The 18179-nt window shown below is 36.7% G+C and overlaps 1 protein-coding gene and 1 long non-coding RNA gene across 2 annotated transcripts in view; both read right to left on the bottom strand.

Moving 5' to 3' along the window:
• The window catches only part of LOC137421917 (fibulin-1), a 93746-nt gene that overhangs the window by 52119 nt on the left and 23448 nt on the right, over window positions 1–18179 (bottom strand). The window contains exons 4-6 of the mRNA XM_078769873.1: window positions 17854–17985; window positions 17197–17352; window positions 16956–17108 (exon numbers count right to left, since the gene is read on the bottom strand). Of these exons, the coding sequence (XP_078625999.1) occupies window positions 16956–17108; window positions 17197–17352; window positions 17854–17985 (441 nt within the window). The remainder of the gene's footprint in view (window positions 1–16955; window positions 17109–17196; window positions 17353–17853; window positions 17986–18179) is intronic.
• On the bottom strand, window positions 5075–7720 carry LOC144889501 (uncharacterized). The gene is made up of 2 exons (XR_013621813.1): window positions 6406–7720; window positions 5075–6268 (listed from the first exon to the last, which is right to left on the bottom strand). It is a non-coding gene; the product is annotated as an uncharacterized LOC144889501 (long non-coding RNA).

Here is an 18179-nt window from a genome sequence, read left to right as displayed (position 1 = left end):
TATAATTGACACAATAAAACAGCTTGATTATGTTGCCTTGGTGTGGAAAGAAGTTTACATTTTTGTTATAATTGACACAATAAAACAGCTTGATTATGTTGCCTTGGTGTGGAAAGAAGTTTACATTTTTGTTATAATTTACAAAATAAAACAGCCTGATTATGTTGCCTTGGTGTGTAAATAAGTTTACATTTTTGTCATAATGTACATAATAAAACAGCTTGGTTATGTTGCCTTGGTGTGGTAATAAGTTTACATTTTTGTTATAATTTACATAATAAAACAGCCTGATTATGTTGCCTTGGTGTGTAAATAAATTTACATTTTTGTTATAATTGACACAATAGATCAGCTTGATTATGTTGCCTTGGTGTGCAAATAACTTTACATTTTTGTTCTAATTTACATAACAAAACAGCTTGATGATGTTGCCTTGGTGTGGAAATAAGTTTACATTTTTGTTATAATTTACATAATAAAACAGCTTGATTATATTACCATGGTGTGGAAATAAGTTTACATTTTTGTTATAATTTACATAATAAAACAGCTAGTTTATGATGCCTTGATGTGGAAATAAGTTTACATTTTTGTTATAATTTACATAATAAAACAGCTAGTTTATGATGCCATGGTGTGGAAATAAGTTTACATTTTTGTTATAATTTACATAATAAAACAGCTAGTTTATGATGCCTTGATGTGGAAATAAGTTTACATTTTTGTTATAATTTACATAATAAAACAGCTTGATTATGTTGCCTTGGTGTGTAAATAAATTTACATTTTTGTTATAATTTACATAATTAGACAGCTTGATTATGATGCCTTGGTGTGGAAATAAGTTTACATTTTTGTTATAAGTTACATAATAAAACAGCCTGATTATGTTGCCTTGGTGTGTAAATAAATTTACATTTTTGTTATAATTGACACAATAAAACAGGTTGATTATGTTGCCATGGTGTGGAAATAAGTTTACATTTTTGTTATAATGTACATAATGAAACAGCTTGATTATGTTGCCTTGGTGTGGAAATAAGTTTACATTTTTGTTATAATGTACATAATGAAACAGCTTGATTATGTTGCCTTGGTGTGGAAATAAGTTTACATTTTTGTTATAATGTACATAATGAAACAGCTTGATTATGTTGCCTTGGTGTGGAAATAAGTTTACATTTTTGTTATAATGTACATAATGAAACAGCTTGATTATGTTGCCTTGGTGTGGAAATAAGTTTACATTTTTGTCATAATGTACATAATAAAACAGCTTGATTATGTTGCCTTGGTGTGGAAATAAGTTTACATTTTTGTTATAATGTACATAATGAAACAGCTTGATTATGTTGCCTTGGTGTGGAAATAAGTTTACATTTTTGTTATAATTTACATAATGAAACAGCTTGATTATGTTGCCTTGGTGTGGAAATAAGTTTACATTTTTGTTATAATGTACATAATGAAACAGCTTGATTATGTTGCCTTGGTGTGGAAATAAGTTTACATTTTTGTTATAATTTACATAATAAAACAGCCTGATTATGTTGCCTTGGTGTGGAAATAAATTTACATTTTTTTATAATTTACATAATAAAACAGCTTGTTTATGATGCCTTGGTGTGGAAATAAGTTTTTTTTTTTTTTTTTTGTATACTGAATCGAGGCTCGTGAAAGAGCTAACATTAACTTCACAAACATCACAAGTTTACATTTTTGTTATAATTTACATAATAAAACAGCCTGATTATGTTGCCTTGGTGTGGAAATAAGTTTACATTTTTGTTATAATGTACATAATAAAACAGCTTGATTATGTTGCCCCGGTGTGGAAATAAGTTTACATTTTTGTTATAATTTACATAATAAAACAGCTTGATTATGTTGCCTTGGTGTGGAAATAAGTTTACATTTTTGTTATAATTTACATAATAAAACAGCTTCATTATGTTGCCTTGGTGTGGAAATAAGTTTACATTTTTGTTATAATTTACATAATAAAACAGCTTGATTATGTTGCCTTGGTGTGGAAATAAGTTTACATTTTTGTTATAATTTACATAATAAAACAGCTTGATTATATTGCCTTGGTGTGTAAATAACTTTACATTTTTGTTATAATTGACACAATAAAACAGCCTGATTATGTTGCCCCAGTGTGGAAATAAGTTTACATTTTTGTTATAATGTACATAATAAAACAGCCTGATTATGTTGCCCCGGTGTGGAAATAAGTTTACATTTTTGTTATAATTTACATAATAAAACAGCTTGATTATGTTGCCTTGGTGTGGAAATAAGTTTACATTTTTGTTATAATTTACATAATAAAACAGCTTGATTATGTTGCCTTGGTGTGGAAATAAATTTGCATTTTTGTTATAATTTACATTACAAAACAGCTTGATGATGTTGCCGTGGTGTGGAAATAAGTTTACATTTTTGTTATAATTTACATAAGAAAACAGCTAGTTTATGATGCCTTGATGTGGAAATAAGTTTACATTTTTGTTATAATTTACATAATAAAACAGCTTGATTATGTTGCCTTGGTGTGTAAATAAATTTACATTTTTGTTATAATTTACATAATTAGACAGCTTGATTATGATGCCTTGGTGTGGAAATAAGTTTACATTTTTGTTATAAGTTACAGAATAAAACAGCTTGATTATGTTGCCTTGGTGTGGAAATAAGTTTACATTTTTGTTATAATTTACATAATAAAACAGCTTGATTATGTTGCCTTGGTGTGGAAATAACTTTACATTTTTGTTATAATTTACATAATAAAACAGCTTGATTATGTTGCCTTGGTGTGGAAATAACTTTACATTTTGTTATAATTTACATAATAAAACAGCCTGATTATGTTGCCTTGGTGTGGAAATAAGTTTACATTTTTGTTATAATGTACATAATAAAACAGCTTGATTATGTTGCCCCGGTGTGGAAATAAGTTTACATTTTTGTTATAATTTACATAATAAAACAGCTTGATTATGTTGCCTTGGTGTGGAAATAAGTTTACATTTTTGTTATAATTTACATAATAAAACAGCTTCATTATGTTGCCTTGGTGTGGAAATAAGTTTACATTTTTGTTATAATTTACGTAATAAAACAGCTTGATTATGTTGCCTTGGTGTGGAAATAAGTTTACATTTTTGTTATAATTTATATAATAAAACAGCTTGATTATATTGCCTTGGTGTGTAAATAACTTTACATTTTTGTTATAATTGACACAATAAAACAGCCTGATTATGTTGCCCCGGTGTGGAAATAAGTTTACATTTTTGTTATAATTTACATAAAAAAACAGCTTGATTATATTGCCTTGGTGTGTAAATAAGTTTACATTTTTGTTATAATTGACACAATAAAACAGCTTGATTATGTTGCCATGGTGTGGAAATAAGTTTACATTTTTGTTATAATTGACACAATAAAACAGCTTGATTATGTTGCCTTGGTGTGGAAAGAAGTTTACATTTTTGTTATAATTGACACAATAAAACAGCTTGATTATGTTGCCTTGGTGTGGAAAGAAGTTTACATTTTTGTTATAATTTACAAAATAAAACAGCCTGATTATGTTGCCTTGGTGTGTAAATAAGTTTACATTTTTGTCATAATGTACATAATAAAACAGCTTGGTTATGTTGCCTTGGTGTGGTAATAAGTTTACATTTTTGTTATAATTTACATAATAAAACAGCCTGATTATGTTGCCTTGGTGTGTAAATAAATTTACATTTTTGTTATAATTGACACAATAGATCAGCTTGATTATGTTGCCTTGGTGTGCAAATAACTTTACATTTTTGTTCTAATTTACATAACAAAACAGCTTGATGATGTTGCCTTGGTGTGGAAATAAGTTTACATTTTTGTTATAATTTACATAATAAAACAGCTTGATTATGTTGCCTTGGTGTGTAAATAAATTTACATTTTTGTTATAATTTACATAATAAAACAGCTTGATTATATTGCCATGGTGTGGAAATAAGTTTACATTTTTGTTATAATTTACATAATAAAACAGCTAGTTTATGATGCCTTGATGTGGAAATAAGTTTACATTTTTGTTATAATTTACATAATAAAACAGCTAGTTTATGATGCCATGGTGTGGAAATAAGTTTACATTTTTGTTATAATTTACATAATAAAACAGCTAGTTTATGATGCCTTGATGTGGAAATAAGTTTACATTTTTGTTATAATTTACATAATAAAACAGCTTGATTATGTTGCCTTGGTGTGTAAATAAATTTACATTTTTGTTATAATTTACATAATTAGACAGCTTGATTATGATGCCTTGGTGTGGAAATAAGTTTACATTTTTGTTATAAGTTACATAATAAAACAGCCTGATTATGTTGCCTTGGTGTGTAAATAAATTTACATTTTTGTTATAATTGACACAATAAAACAGGTTGATTATGTTGCCATGGTGTGGAAATAAGTTTACATTTTTGTTATAATGTACATAATGAAACAGCTTGATTATGTTGCCTTGGTGTGGAAATAAGTTTACATTTTTGTTATAATGTACATAATGAAACAGCTTGATTATGTTGCCTTGGTGTGGAAATAAGTTTACATTTTTGTTATAATGTACATAATGAAACAGCTTGATTATGTTGCCTTGGTGTGGAAATAAGTTTACATTTTTGTTATAATGTACATAATGAAACAGCTTGATTATGTTGCCTTGGTGTGGAAATAAGTTTACATTTTTGTCATAATGTACATAATAAAACAGCTTGATTATGTTGCCTTGGTGTGGAAATAAGTTTACATTTTTGTTATAATGTACATAATGAAACAGCTTGATTATGTTGCCTTGGTGTGGAAATAAGTTTACATTTTTGTTATAATTTACATAATGAAACAGCTTGATTATGTTGCCTTGGTGTGGAAATAAGTTTACATTTTTGTTATAATGTACATAATGAAACAGCTTGATTATGTTGCCTTGGTGTGGAAATAAGTTTACATTTTTGTTATAATTTACATAATAAAACAGCCTGATTATGTTGCCTTGGTGTGGAAATAAATTTACATTTTTTTATAATTTACATAATAAAACAGCTTGTTTATGATGCCTTGGTGTGGAAATAAGTTTTTTTTTTTTTTTTTGTATACTGAATCGAGGCTCGTGAAAGAGCTAACATTAACTTCACAAACATCACAAGTTTACATTTTTGTTATAATTTACATAATAAAACAGCCTGATTATGTTGCCTTGGTGTGGAAATAAGTTTACATTTTTGTTATAATGTACATAATAAAACAGCTTGATTATGTTGCCCCGGTGTGGAAATAAGTTTACATTTTTGTTATAATTTACATAATAAAACAGCTTGATTATGTTGCCTTGGTGTGGAAATAAGTTTACATTTTTGTTATAATTTACATAATAAAACAGCTTCATTATGTTGCCTTGGTGTGGAAATAAGTTTACATTTTTGTTATAATTTACATAATAAAACAGCTTGATTATGTTGCCTTGGTGTGGAAATAAGTTTACATTTTTGTTATAATTTACATAATAAAACAGCTTGATTATATTGCCTTGGTGTGTAAATAACTTTACATTTTTGTTATAATTGACACAATAAAAAAGCCTGATTATGTTGCCCCAGTGTGGAAATAAGTTTACATTTTTGTTATAATGTACATAATAAAACAGCCTGATTATGTTGCCCCGGTGTGGAAATAAGTTTACATTTTTGTTATAATTTACATAATAAAACAGCTTGATTATGTTGCCTTGGTGTGGAAATAAGTTTACATTTTTGTTATAATTTACATAATAAAACAGCTTGATTATGTTGCCTTGGTGTGGAAATAAATTTGCATTTTTGTTATAATTTACATTACAAAACAGCTTGATGATGTTGCCGTGGTGTGGAAATAAGTTTACATTTTTGTTATAATTTACATAAGAAAACAGCTAGTTTATGATGCCTTGATGTGGAAATAAGTTTACATTTTTGTTATAATTTACATAATAAAACAGCTTGATTATGTTGCCTTGGTGTGTAAATAAATTTACATTTTTGTTATAATTTACATAATTAGACAGCTTGATTATGATGCCTTGGTGTGGAAATAAGTTTACATTTTTGTTATAAGTTACATAATAAAACAGCTTGATTATGTTGCCTTGGTGTGGAAATAAGTTTACATTTTTGTTATAATTTACATAATAAAACAGCTTGATTATGTTGCCTTGGTGTGGAAATAACTTTACATTTTTTTATAATTTACATAATAAAACAGCTTGTTTATGATGCCTTGGTGTGGAAATAAGTTTTTTTTTTTTTTTTTTGTATACTGAATCGAGGCTCCTGAAAGAGCTAACATTAACTTCACAAACATCACAAGTTTACATTTTTGTTATAATTTACATAATAAAACAGCCTGATTATGTTGCCTTGGTGTGGAAATAAGTTTACATTTTTGTTATAATGTACATAATAAAACAGCTTGATTATGTTGCCCCGGTGTGGAAATAAGTTTACATTTTTGTTATAATTTACATAATAAAACAGCTTGATTATGTTGCCTTGGTGTGGAAATAAGTTTACGTTTTTGTTATAATTTACATAATAAAACAGCTTGATTATGTTGCCTTGGTGTGGAAATAAGTTTACATTTTTGTTATAATTTACATAATAAAACAGCTTGATTATGTTGCCTTGGTGTGGAAATAAGTTTACATTTTTGTTATAATTTACATAATAAAACAGCATGATTATGTTGCCTTGGTGTGGAAATAAGTTTACATTTTTGTTATAATTTACATAATAAAACAGCTTGATTATATTGCCTTGGTGTGGAAATAAGTTTACATTTTTGTTATAATTTACATAATAAAACAGCTTGATTATGTTGCCTTGGTGTGGAAATAAGTTTACATTTTTGTTATAATGTACATAATAAAACAGCCTGATTATGTTGCCTTGGTGTGGAAATAAGTTTACATTTTTGTTATAATTTACATAATAAAACAGCCTGATTATGTTGCCTTGGTGTGAAAATAAGTTTACATTTTTGTCATAATGTACATAATAAAACAGCCTGATTATGTTGCCTTGGTGTGGAAATAAGTTTACATTTTTGTTATAATTTACATAATAAAACAGCCTGATTATGTTGCATTGTTGTGTAAATAAGTTTACATTTTTGTTATAATGTACATAATAAAACAGCCTGATTATGTTGCCTTGGTGTGGAAATAAGTTTACATTTTTGTTATAATTTACGTAATAAAGCAGCTTGATTATGTTGCCTTGGTGTGTAAATACATTTACATTTTTGTTATAATTTACATAATAAAGCAGCTTGATTATGTTGCCTTGGTGTGTAAATAAATTTACATTTTTGTTATAATTTACATAATAAAACAGCCTGATTATGTTGCATTGTTGTGTAAATAAGTTTACATTTTTGTTATAATTTACATAATAAAACAGCTTGATTATGTTGCCTTGGTGTGTAAATAAGTTTACATTTTTGTCATAATGTACATAATAAAACAGCCTGATTATGTTGCCTTGGTGTGGAAATAAGTTTACATTTTTGTTATAATGTACATAATAAAACAGCCTGATTATGTTGCCTTTGTGTGGAAAGAAGTTTACATTTTTGTTATAATTTACATAATAAAACAGCCTGATTATGTTGCCTTGGTGTGGAAATAAGTTTACATTTTTGTTATAATGTACATAATAAAACAGCCTGATTATGTTGCCTTGTTGTGGAAATAAGTTTACATTTTTGTTATAATTTACATAATAAAACAGCTTGATTATGTTGCCTTGGTGTGGAAATAAGTTTCCATTTTTGTTATAATGTACATAATAAAACAGCCTGATTATGTTGCCTTGTTGTGGAAATAAGTTTACATTTTTGTTATAATTTACATAATAAAACAGCCTGATTATGTTGCCTTGGTGTGTAAATAAGTTTACATTTTTGTCATAATGTACATAATAAAACAGCCTGATTATGTTGCCTTGGTGTGGAAATAAGTTTACATTTTTGTTATAATGTACATAATAAAACAGCCTGATTATGTTGCCTTTGTGTGGAAAGAAATTTACATTTTTGTTATAATTTACATAATAAAACAGCCTGATTATGTTGCCTTGGTGTGGAAATAAGTTTACATTTTTGTTATAATGTACATAATAAAACAGCCTGATTATGTTGCCTTGGTGTGGAAATAAGTTTACATTTTTGTTATAATGTACATAATAAAACAGCCTGATTATGTTGCCTTGGTGTGGAAATAAGTTTACATTTTTGTTATAATGTACATAATAAAACAGCCTGATTATGTTGCCTTGGTGTGGAAATAAGTTTACATTTTTGTTATAATGTACATAATGAAACAGCTTGATTATGTTGCCTTGGTGTGGAAATAAGTTTACATTTTTGTTATAATGTACATAATAAAACAGCCTGATTATGTTGCCTTGGTGTGGAAATAAGTTTACATTTTTGTTATAATTTACATAATAAAACAGCTTGATTATGTTGCCTTGGTGTGGAAATAACTTTACATTTTTGTTATAATTTACATAATAAAACAGCTTGATTATGTTGCATTGTTGTGTAAATAAGTTTACATTTTTGTTATAATTTACATAATAAAACAGCTTGATTATGTTGCCTTGGTGTGGAAATAACTTTACATTTTTGTTATAATTTACATAATAAAACGGCCTGATTATGTTGCATTGTTGTGTAAATAAGTTTACATTTTTGTTATAATTTACATAATAAAACAGCTTGATTATGTTGCCTTGGTGTGTAAATAAATTTACATTTTTGATATAATTGACACAATAAAACAGCCTGATTATGTTGCCTTGGTGTGTAAATAAGTTTACATTTTTGTCATAATGTACATAATAAAACAGCCTGATTATGTTGCCTTGGTGTGGAAATAAGTTTACATTTTTGTTATAATGTACATAATAAAACAGCCTGATTATGTTGCCTTTGTGTGGAAAGAAGTTTACATTTTTGTTATAATTTACATAATAAAACAGCCTGATTATGTTGCCTTGGTGTGGAAATAACTTTACATTTTTGTTATAATTTACATAATAAAACAGCCTGATTATGTTGCATTGTTGTGTAAATAAGTTTACATTTTTGTTATAATTTACATAATAAAACAGCTTGATTATGTTGCCTTGGTGTGTAAATAAATTTACATTTTTGATATAATTGACACAATAAAACAGCCTGATTATGTTGCCTTGGTGTGGAAATCTTGTGTTTTTATCCAAGTTTCAGATTTAAGTTGAAGAGTATTTCTGTTTGGCTGTCTTTCTCTGTCTTTTTTCATCGAAATAGAGACATTATACGGAATAAAACATGGGAGTTGGAACATAAATTGGGAAGGAATGGAATAGGAGAGGGACGGCAGTAAAATAAAGCAATTGGAGGAAGAGTTAAAAAATAGAAGGAAGATTTCTGTGCTTGAGGTGTTTGAAGATCTGGTATTGGGTCTCTGACTATGGTGTGTGTGTATCTGTGTGTGTGTCAGTGTGTGTTTGCGTGTGTGTATCTGTGTGTTTGCGTGTGTGTGTGTTTGCGTGTGTGTGTGTGTGTTTGCGTGCGTGTGTGTGTGTGTGTGTGTGTGTGTGTGTGTGTGTGTGTGTTGTTACATATTTATGTGAATGTATGTGGATTACCATTCAGGTCTTTGCTTATCCGTGTGTAGTATATTAAGGGTTGTTGTGATTGGAGGGTGAGGAGCCCTTTGGAACCAGTGGCCGGAAACGGAAGTGGCCGGAAACGGAAGAAGAAAAGACACGAGGAGAGAAAAGGAGGGGATTCTTCTTCCTCGCCCCGCGACGACGAGAAGGTGGAATCGACCTTGCGCTGCGCGGAAAACAGGGGCGTTCCGAAACCCGTTTGGCGAGAGGAGTTACCTGGCCGCGTAATTACCTTTAGACACGTGAAGTCCCCGTGAGTTCGTGCACGGAACGTACGGGTCGCACTTTGGAGCCTCGCACGCGGTACAAACCGCGCTCGGTTTTCCCCGTCTACAAGGCCGCGTACGGGTCGCACGTCGAACCTCGCACGCGGTGAAAAACCGCGTTTGGGTTTCGCCCCGTCTACAAGGACGCGTACGGGTCGCACGTTGAGCCTCGCTCGCGTTGCAAACCGCGTTTTGGTTTGGCCCCGTTGCTTGGCAAGGAGGTGCGCTGCAACAGCTGTCCCCGGTACGAGACGGCACGTTGGAGCACGTCCGCCCGGGGTTCGTTCAACCGCCCGAGTGCGGTGACGGTGACTATCCTCTTGGTCAAGAGGGGCCCAGAGACATTGTGCGGGACCGAGACCAAAAGGGTTTCGTGAGTACTCACCGGGACACACATGTATAAGATGGCCATCTTAATCATTGGGAATTGATTGTGAATTGGGAATTGGTGAGGATTATGTATTGTTGATTGCTCGGGGAAAATCTCCGTGGTTGTGTCATTGAAATATTGTTGATGGTTGTGTCATTGAAATTGTTTGGTATCATTACCCTTGAAATATATTCTTGAACGTCAGTTGTCTCTTGGGTGAAATTCATATGGCTTGCGTGGCGAAAGCGCATATATAATACAGCTTTCTGGCGAAGTTCCTCTCACGGTCCGGGGGTCACTGAGACCAGGTATTCACCGAGGGGACCACGTAACAGAATTGGGGGCCCGTCCGGGATCTAAAATTGTATAAAATAATAAAATAATAATATTTTTTATTAATTAAAATTTATTAATTAATTATTAATTGGTAATTTTTTTTTTTGAGAATTTGGGGAAAGTCTTGGGTGAAGGTTAACAGGTGTTAACGATAGGCACCATGGCGTTTGTGGCACAGAACTTTGGGGTAACACCGAGTGAGGCACAGTTCCGAGCGTTGCTAAAGTCGGACCTCTTGAAATTGGCCAAACATTTTAACTTGGAGGTCCGAACTAATTTGAGGAAGGCAGAGTTGCAGGCCACGGTGATACAATCTATGGTGGGATTAGGAAAATGGGACGAGTTAGCCTGGGAGTGGCTACCCGAAGAATCAGAAGACGTTGAGCTCCGGAAACTGGAGTTGCAGTTACGGAGCCAGGAACGGATTAAAGAAGAAGAAAGGAAAGCAGAAAAGGAAAGAGCAGAAGAAGAAAGGAAAGCAGAAAAGGAAAGAGCAGAAGAAGAAAGGAAAGCAGAAGAGAGGAGAGAAGAGAAGCAAGCAGAGGAAAGGAGAGTGGAACGAGAACTCCAGGAAAGGTTAAAAGAAGAAGAAAGGAAAGCAGAAAAGGAAAGAGCAGAAGAAGAAAGGAAAGCAGAAGAGAGGAGAGAAGAGAAGCAAGCAGAGGAAAGGAGAGTGGAACGAGAACTCCAGGAAAGGTTAAAAGAAGAAGAAAGGAAAGCAGAAAAGGAAAGAGCAGAAGAAGAAAGGAAAGCAGAAGCGAGGAGAGAAGAGAAACAAGCAGAGGAAAGGAGAGTGGAACGAGAACTCCAGGAAAGGTTAGCAGAAGAAGAAAGGAAAGCAGAAGCGAGGAGAGAAGAGAAACAAGCAGAGGAAAGGAGAGTGGAACGAGAACTCCAGGAAAGGTTAGAAGGGAGAAAAGCAGAGGAGAGAAAAGCGGAAAGGGAATTAAAGGAACGTGACATGGAGCTTCAGCAAGAATTCAAATTCAAGGAGCTGGAGTTAATGAGAGAACGGGGAGAGGCACCACCCTTTCTGACGGGGTCGACACCTAACCAGAAAACCTGGGATGTGGGCAGACATGTGAGGCTGGTTCCACCGTTCAGTGAAAAAGAAGTCGCGAAATTTTTTCCACACTTTGAGAAAGTGGCTCGACAATTAAACTGGCCGGAGGAGGCCTGGACCATACTCGTGCAAAGTGTGCTGGTGGGGAAAGCTCAGGAAATTTATTCGGCGCTACCAATGGACCAATGTGCAGATTATGAGGTACTGAAGAAGCACATCCTCAAGGCCTATGAGTTGGTTCCGGAAGCTTACAGGCAAAAATTCAGGAATGCCAGGAAGAGGGAGAGTGAGACCCATGTGGAGTTTGCCAGAGTGAAAGAAAACATGTTTGATCGGTGGTGTGAGTCAAAAGGAGTCGGGAAAGACTTCGAGAAATTGCGGGACTTGATCCTGGTGGAGGAATTCCAGCAGTGTGTCCACGAGGACATCAAAGTGTACCTGCAGGAAAAGAAGGTACCAAAGTTGTGGGACGCAGCCACCATGGCAGATGATTATGCCTTAACCCACCGAATAGGGGTCCACGAACCTAACTCCTCGCCTAGATCTCCGCAGGGGAGGTGGGGAACAGCAGGTGCGGAGAACGACCATACATGGCGGCGGCCTCGAGAGGATTATGGGGACAACTATGATACCCCACCGGTTCGAAATCGGAGGGATGAGGGCCCAAGACAAACTTATAGTTCGGGGGGCCCGAGGCAGACCACAAGTTTTTCCTCCGGGCCTACTTGCGCTTTTTGCAAGAAACCTGGACACTTGATGTCCAGTTGTTACCGCAGGAAAAGCGAAGACCCAGAGCGGAGTCCGACTACTACGACTCCAAACGCAATGGCCATTGTGAGAAATCGCCATCAAAAGGGTTACCAACCCTTTATTTCAGAGGGGTTTGTGTCACGTGATGGAGCCTCGACTAACCGGAAACCGGTTAGGATATTGAGGGACACAGGGGCACATCAATCTTTAATGCTTGAAGGCATTTTGCCATGGTCCGAGGAGACGGCAACGGGGGATAGTGTTCGTTTACAGGGGATCGGGGGCGGTGTTAGTGCTCCCCTTCATGTCATCCATTTGGAGTCCGATTTGGTGTCAGGACCGGTCACCGTCGGTTTACAAGCCACGCTTCCTGTAGAGGGTGTATCTGTGGTTATTGGGAATGATTTGGCCGGGGGTCAAGTTTATGGTAACCTGAGGGTTGGTAAAGAGCCCAGCAGGGAACATAACGCCACACCAGCTCGGGATGGCGACAAAAGTGCCAAGTTATTTGTAGGGGGACTGAACTTCAAAACAGAGGAAGAAGTTCTGACCTCTGTCTTCAACAGGTATGGGCCGCTGGTGGAAGTGCGGTTGGTAAGAGACTGGGAAACGCAACAGTCAAGAGGGTTCGGCTTTGTCACGTTTGCCAGCACAAAAGATGCCAGAGAGGCAGAGAAGAATTGGAATGGCAGGGATTTGGAGGGTCGGACCATAACAGTAGGGAAGGCATTTCGTAGACGTCGAGAGGTCTACAGGAGAGGACAACTGGGCGGTAGTGTTGGTGGTGGCCGCAATCAATATTATTAGGGAGGCTCCCTGAGTTACGGCCGCTCCCGAAGGAAGGATTGGCAAAGTAGTGGCCGAGAAGGAGACCGCTATTCATGGGACTACAGGGACAAGTGGTCCCAGCCTAATTATTAGGGAAGTTCTGAGAAGTTGAAGCACTGAATGCGGCGGAGCCGCCGAGCCAAGATTCCTACACGGATTAACCGTGAACGCCGTTCCTAAAGGCGTCCATGTAGTGAACTTTCATGCACGGACTAACCGTGAACTCCACGTTCCTCAAGGCGCCCATGTAGAGAACTTTCCTGCACGGACTAACCGTGAACTCCACGTTCCTAAAGGCATCCATGTAGTGAATACTCGGCTTGGCCTCCCAGAAAAAGTGCTATCGAGTGGCTTAACTTTGGATCTGTGATCAACCCCTTAACCTTCATTCACAAGAAACTGGCGGTCAAAGTCAGAGGGTCATGAGATGGAGTTTGATTTGGGCAGGGACAATGTCGTTGCTGGTGCTTAGTCCAGAGTGAGTAATCTGGAGGGGTTGTGGTGAAATTTTGGTTGCTTTATTTTTAAGTGATAACTGTGCCCGGGGACAACTGATAATGTGGGGGGGTTGAGTTATCTGGTTTGTTTCTCCAAATTGGCCGGCAAAGAAAGTTTTCGCTGGGTTCAAACTTTCTTTCTTGAAGGGGGGGAGTGTTACATATTTATGTGAATGTATGTGGATTACCATTCAGGTCTTTGCTTATCCGTGTGTAGTATATTAAGGGTTGTTGTGATTGGAGGGTGAGGAGCCCTTTGGAACCAGTGGCCGGAAACGGAAGTGGCCGGAAACGGAAGAAGAAAAGACACGAGGAGAGAAAAGGAGGGGATTCTTCTTCCTCGCCCCGCGACGACGAGAAGGTGGAATCGACCTTGCGCTGCGCGGAAAACAGGGGCGTTCCGAAACCCGTTTGGCGAGAGGAGTTACCTGGCCGCGTAATTACCTTTAGACACGTGAAGTCCCCGTGAGTTCGTGCACGGAACGTACGGGTCGCACTTTGGAGCCTCGCACGCGGTACAAACCGCGCTCGGTTTTCCCCGTCTACAAGGCCGCGTACGGGTCGCACGTCGAACCTCGCACGCGGTGAAAAACCGCGTTTGGGTTTCGCCCCGTCTACAAGGACGCGTACGGGTCGCACGTTGAGCCTCGCTCGCGTTGCAAACCGCGTTTTGGTTTGGCCCCGTTGCTTGGCAAGGAGGTGCGCTGCAACAGCTGTCCCCGGTACGAGACGGCACGTTGGAGCACGTCCGCCCGGGGTTCGTTCAACCGCCCGAGTGCGGTGACGGTGACTATCCTCTTGGTCAAGAGGGGCCCAGAGACATTGTGCGGGACCGAGACCAAAAGGGTTTCGTGAGTACTCACCGGGACACACATGTATAAGATGGCCATCTTAATCATTGGGAATTGATTGTGAATTGGGAATTGGTGAGGATTATGTATTGTTGATTGCTCGGGGAAAATCTCCGTGGTTGTGTCATTGAAATATTGTTGATGGTTGTGTCATTGAAATTGTTTGGTATCATTACCCTTGAAATATATTCTTGAACGTCAGTTGTCTCTTGGGTGAAATTCATATGGCTTGCGTGGCGAAAGCGCATATATAATACAGCTTTCTGGCGAAGTTCCTCTCACGGTCCGGGGGTCACTGAGACCAGGTATTCACCGAGGGGACCACGTAACAGTGTGTGTGTGTGTTGATTAAACAATTTATGTGAGAGGAAATCATGTTTGAAGTTAATTACTGTTCAATGGAATACTGCACTCCCCTCTGGGCTGGTGCTCCTGCCTCACACTTACCTCGGCTTCACGCTGTAGAAGCCAAGGCTTTCTGAATCATTGGAATCTCCTGCGATGAAGCTAACTCCGAGGGCCTTTCACTTACTCACTGCAGGCAGGTTGGTGGTCTTTCTGTCTTCTACCGACTCCTCTCTGGCCTTGCTCCCCCACCTCTGTCTGTGCTCTGTCCCCCAAATATTCCTACAGGTCGCACAAGATCTGCCTGCAACCCTCTTCTGGTTAAACTGCCAAAATCAAGATTCTCTATTCACCTTCACTCCTTCATTCCTCTTTTCTCCCGCCTATGGTAAAACTCCTTAACTCCCTTCAATCCCACTCCTCCCTCCAGGTCTTTAAAACAGCTGTTCACCACCATCTCTTATCTTCCTCCATCCAAAACCTTGATCTTTTCTACCCCCATTAATTCACCCCAAATTCACCCCACTTTTTTGAAATGCCGACTTCTTTCCTGGATGTCCATGGAGTGTCCTTGTGTTTTATACTTCTCCCACACCCCCCCCTTTCGCACGCCTCCTCCCCCCAAACCTCTCTCCGTCCCACAAATCTCCCGATGTCCCTGCTCTCAAATGTTATACTTGTGTGCTTCCCTCTCTCTACCCATCTTGTCTCCTACTGCCTTTATCATATGTTTCATGTGTCAGTTTGTCTTTTTGTGATCAATGTTAGCTCTTACACGAGCCTCGATCTTGTATACAAAAAAATAATAATTGAGGAATGGGGGGGAGGGGGGGGGGGTTCGACGATTGAAGGAATGTATGTAGTAGATACGAGTAGGGAGCCGTGGATAGATTGGGAATTTATATGCCATAAAGAAAGTTGCTTAAATTAAACATAACTAGTGAGGTACCCGTGCTACGCACGGGTGGGAGACCAGAAGCAAACAGACAATGCAGATACGGCGATTGCTAAAGCATGAAACCAATAAATTCCACATTCCTGTAGCACCTTCAGTCGCACGTCAGACATGGACAGCAAGTTCGTGAAGGACTCCAATGAAAAACGTACCCGTTTGAAAACAAACGGGTACGTTTGTTCCATACCCAGTCAATGGCGAATCTGCATATGGCGATCTGCGATTTCACGTTTAGAAAGTAGAAACCGTCACGGCATTTCGTCATTCACTTGACCTCGATATCTCTTTTTTCATTCCAAACAGCATAACTCCAATCACAAATTAAATAACATTAATATAAAAAATAAACTTTTAACAACATTCATGACATAAACAAATATTTAAATCCTGATGTGTTGTTCCGTACGGTTGGGTGAACACAATTACGAATTCAAAATTGTAATTGTATTCACTCAATTCCAATCATCAAATGATACTTTAAACAAAACGATTAACACTATTAACGTTTAACGATTTAACATTACGATTCAATGACGGTTGTATTTGGATATTATCAAACCCGTGCATTGCCGTCATCTGTCCACTTCCACATTCGTGGCAGGTTCGTAATTCTCATCAAAATCTAAACAGTATTTGTAGAATTTCAATAAAAGCCACATCAATGTTCATATCGGTAAATATTATTCCATCGTGTTTGGGAAAAGTGGAAAACTTGGAAAAATTGGAAAAACAATATAGCCTATTTTACTCCAAGGGGTCCCAGGAATACCCACCCAAAATATCGTTGCGATCGGTTGAGCCGTTTTTGCAGTACCTTCGAATGGACAGACGAACAGACATTTGGTGAATTATTGTAAGATAATTTAAAAAGAGAATCGGACTTTTCAAACAAACAGCTAGATACTGCAAGATGCAGAAGTGGTTAGGAGAACTTACCAATGCAGAACGTTTCATTTTCAATGGGATGAATCAATCCAGATCGTATCATTTTATAGCCAGATAAACAAGAACAACCGTAGGACCCAAGGGTATTGGAGCAGTGGCCTCCATCACCACACACTGTAAGGTTCTCTAGACACTCATCCACGTCTGCTCACCACACCGATAGAACGCATTAGGGTGTTTAATGATCAATTTGGCATTGTCCCAATTGGTGCATTAGTCATGTAAACCTCACCAACACAGATGGTGCCATCATTAGGTTGGAATTCCAGTTTCCTATTGGTTGACACATATCCTCGAAGGCAGGTGCAGTAATAACCACCAAATGTGTTGGTGCAATTGGCCTGAAGTCCGCAGAGAAACTCCGGAGGAAGCAGACATTCATTTTCATCTGTGGTCAGAGATATTATTTAATAAATCAGGGGTTATTAGCCTGTGGTGAGTCCAGCTCCTAAATTTTACCTGCATCCTATTTCTGTTATTCCAGAAGCTATTCCCAAGCCATTTTTGGTGAATTTATATTTAATCTAGAATTAAGTAAAATTATGTGATGTGCTAACTACTGTGTCTATATTTAGGGCAGTGGTTCTCAACTCGTTTCAGTCCAGGACCACCAGGCCAATAACATTTTTTCGTGGACCACCTGAAATGTTATTGAGTTCGAACACGGCTTTTGAACACAGCTTAAAACAGCCGGACTTGCTTACGCCGTGTGACATTGGACAATGTTCCTGTGGACCACAGAAAAAAGTCACCATGCACCACCAGTTGAGAACCACTAATTCAGGGGTTATTCTGATAGTGATCATGCTCCTCCCAAAGTACTATGCAATGATCAGAGATAAGAAATCGCTGATTGATCAGCACTGCTTGAATCACCGGAAGGACTCACCGACACAGAGTGTTACCCCATTTCCGTTGAAGCCGCTTTTGCATACGCACTCCTGGGACAGGCCGTGACCGTTGCACTCAGCATATTTATGGCACAAATCACATGGGTCTGTAGAATCCTCACCAGAACATGCTGTTTTTGATGAAAGATCAAGGCAATTAAATAGCTAGAAAAAAAAGAAAAATTAATGAAGTACAAAGACTACAATTTTACTATACTGTATAAGGATTAAATCAACTTTGCTATCAGAATCCCAGTATTTAATACACTGAACAGTCACAGACTTTGGAATGTCGAAAGCGTGCCAATGAAACATTTCTCTTTAT

Source organism: Myxine glutinosa, chromosome 1, assembly GCF_964187855.1.
Source record: "Myxine glutinosa chromosome 1, kmMyxGlut1.1, whole genome shotgun sequence".
NCBI classification, from domain to species: Eukaryota; Metazoa; Chordata; class Myxini; order Myxiniformes; family Myxinidae; genus Myxine; species Myxine glutinosa.
Note: the sequence above shows the minus strand (reverse complement) of the source record. Positions and strands in the feature narration are given on the sequence as shown.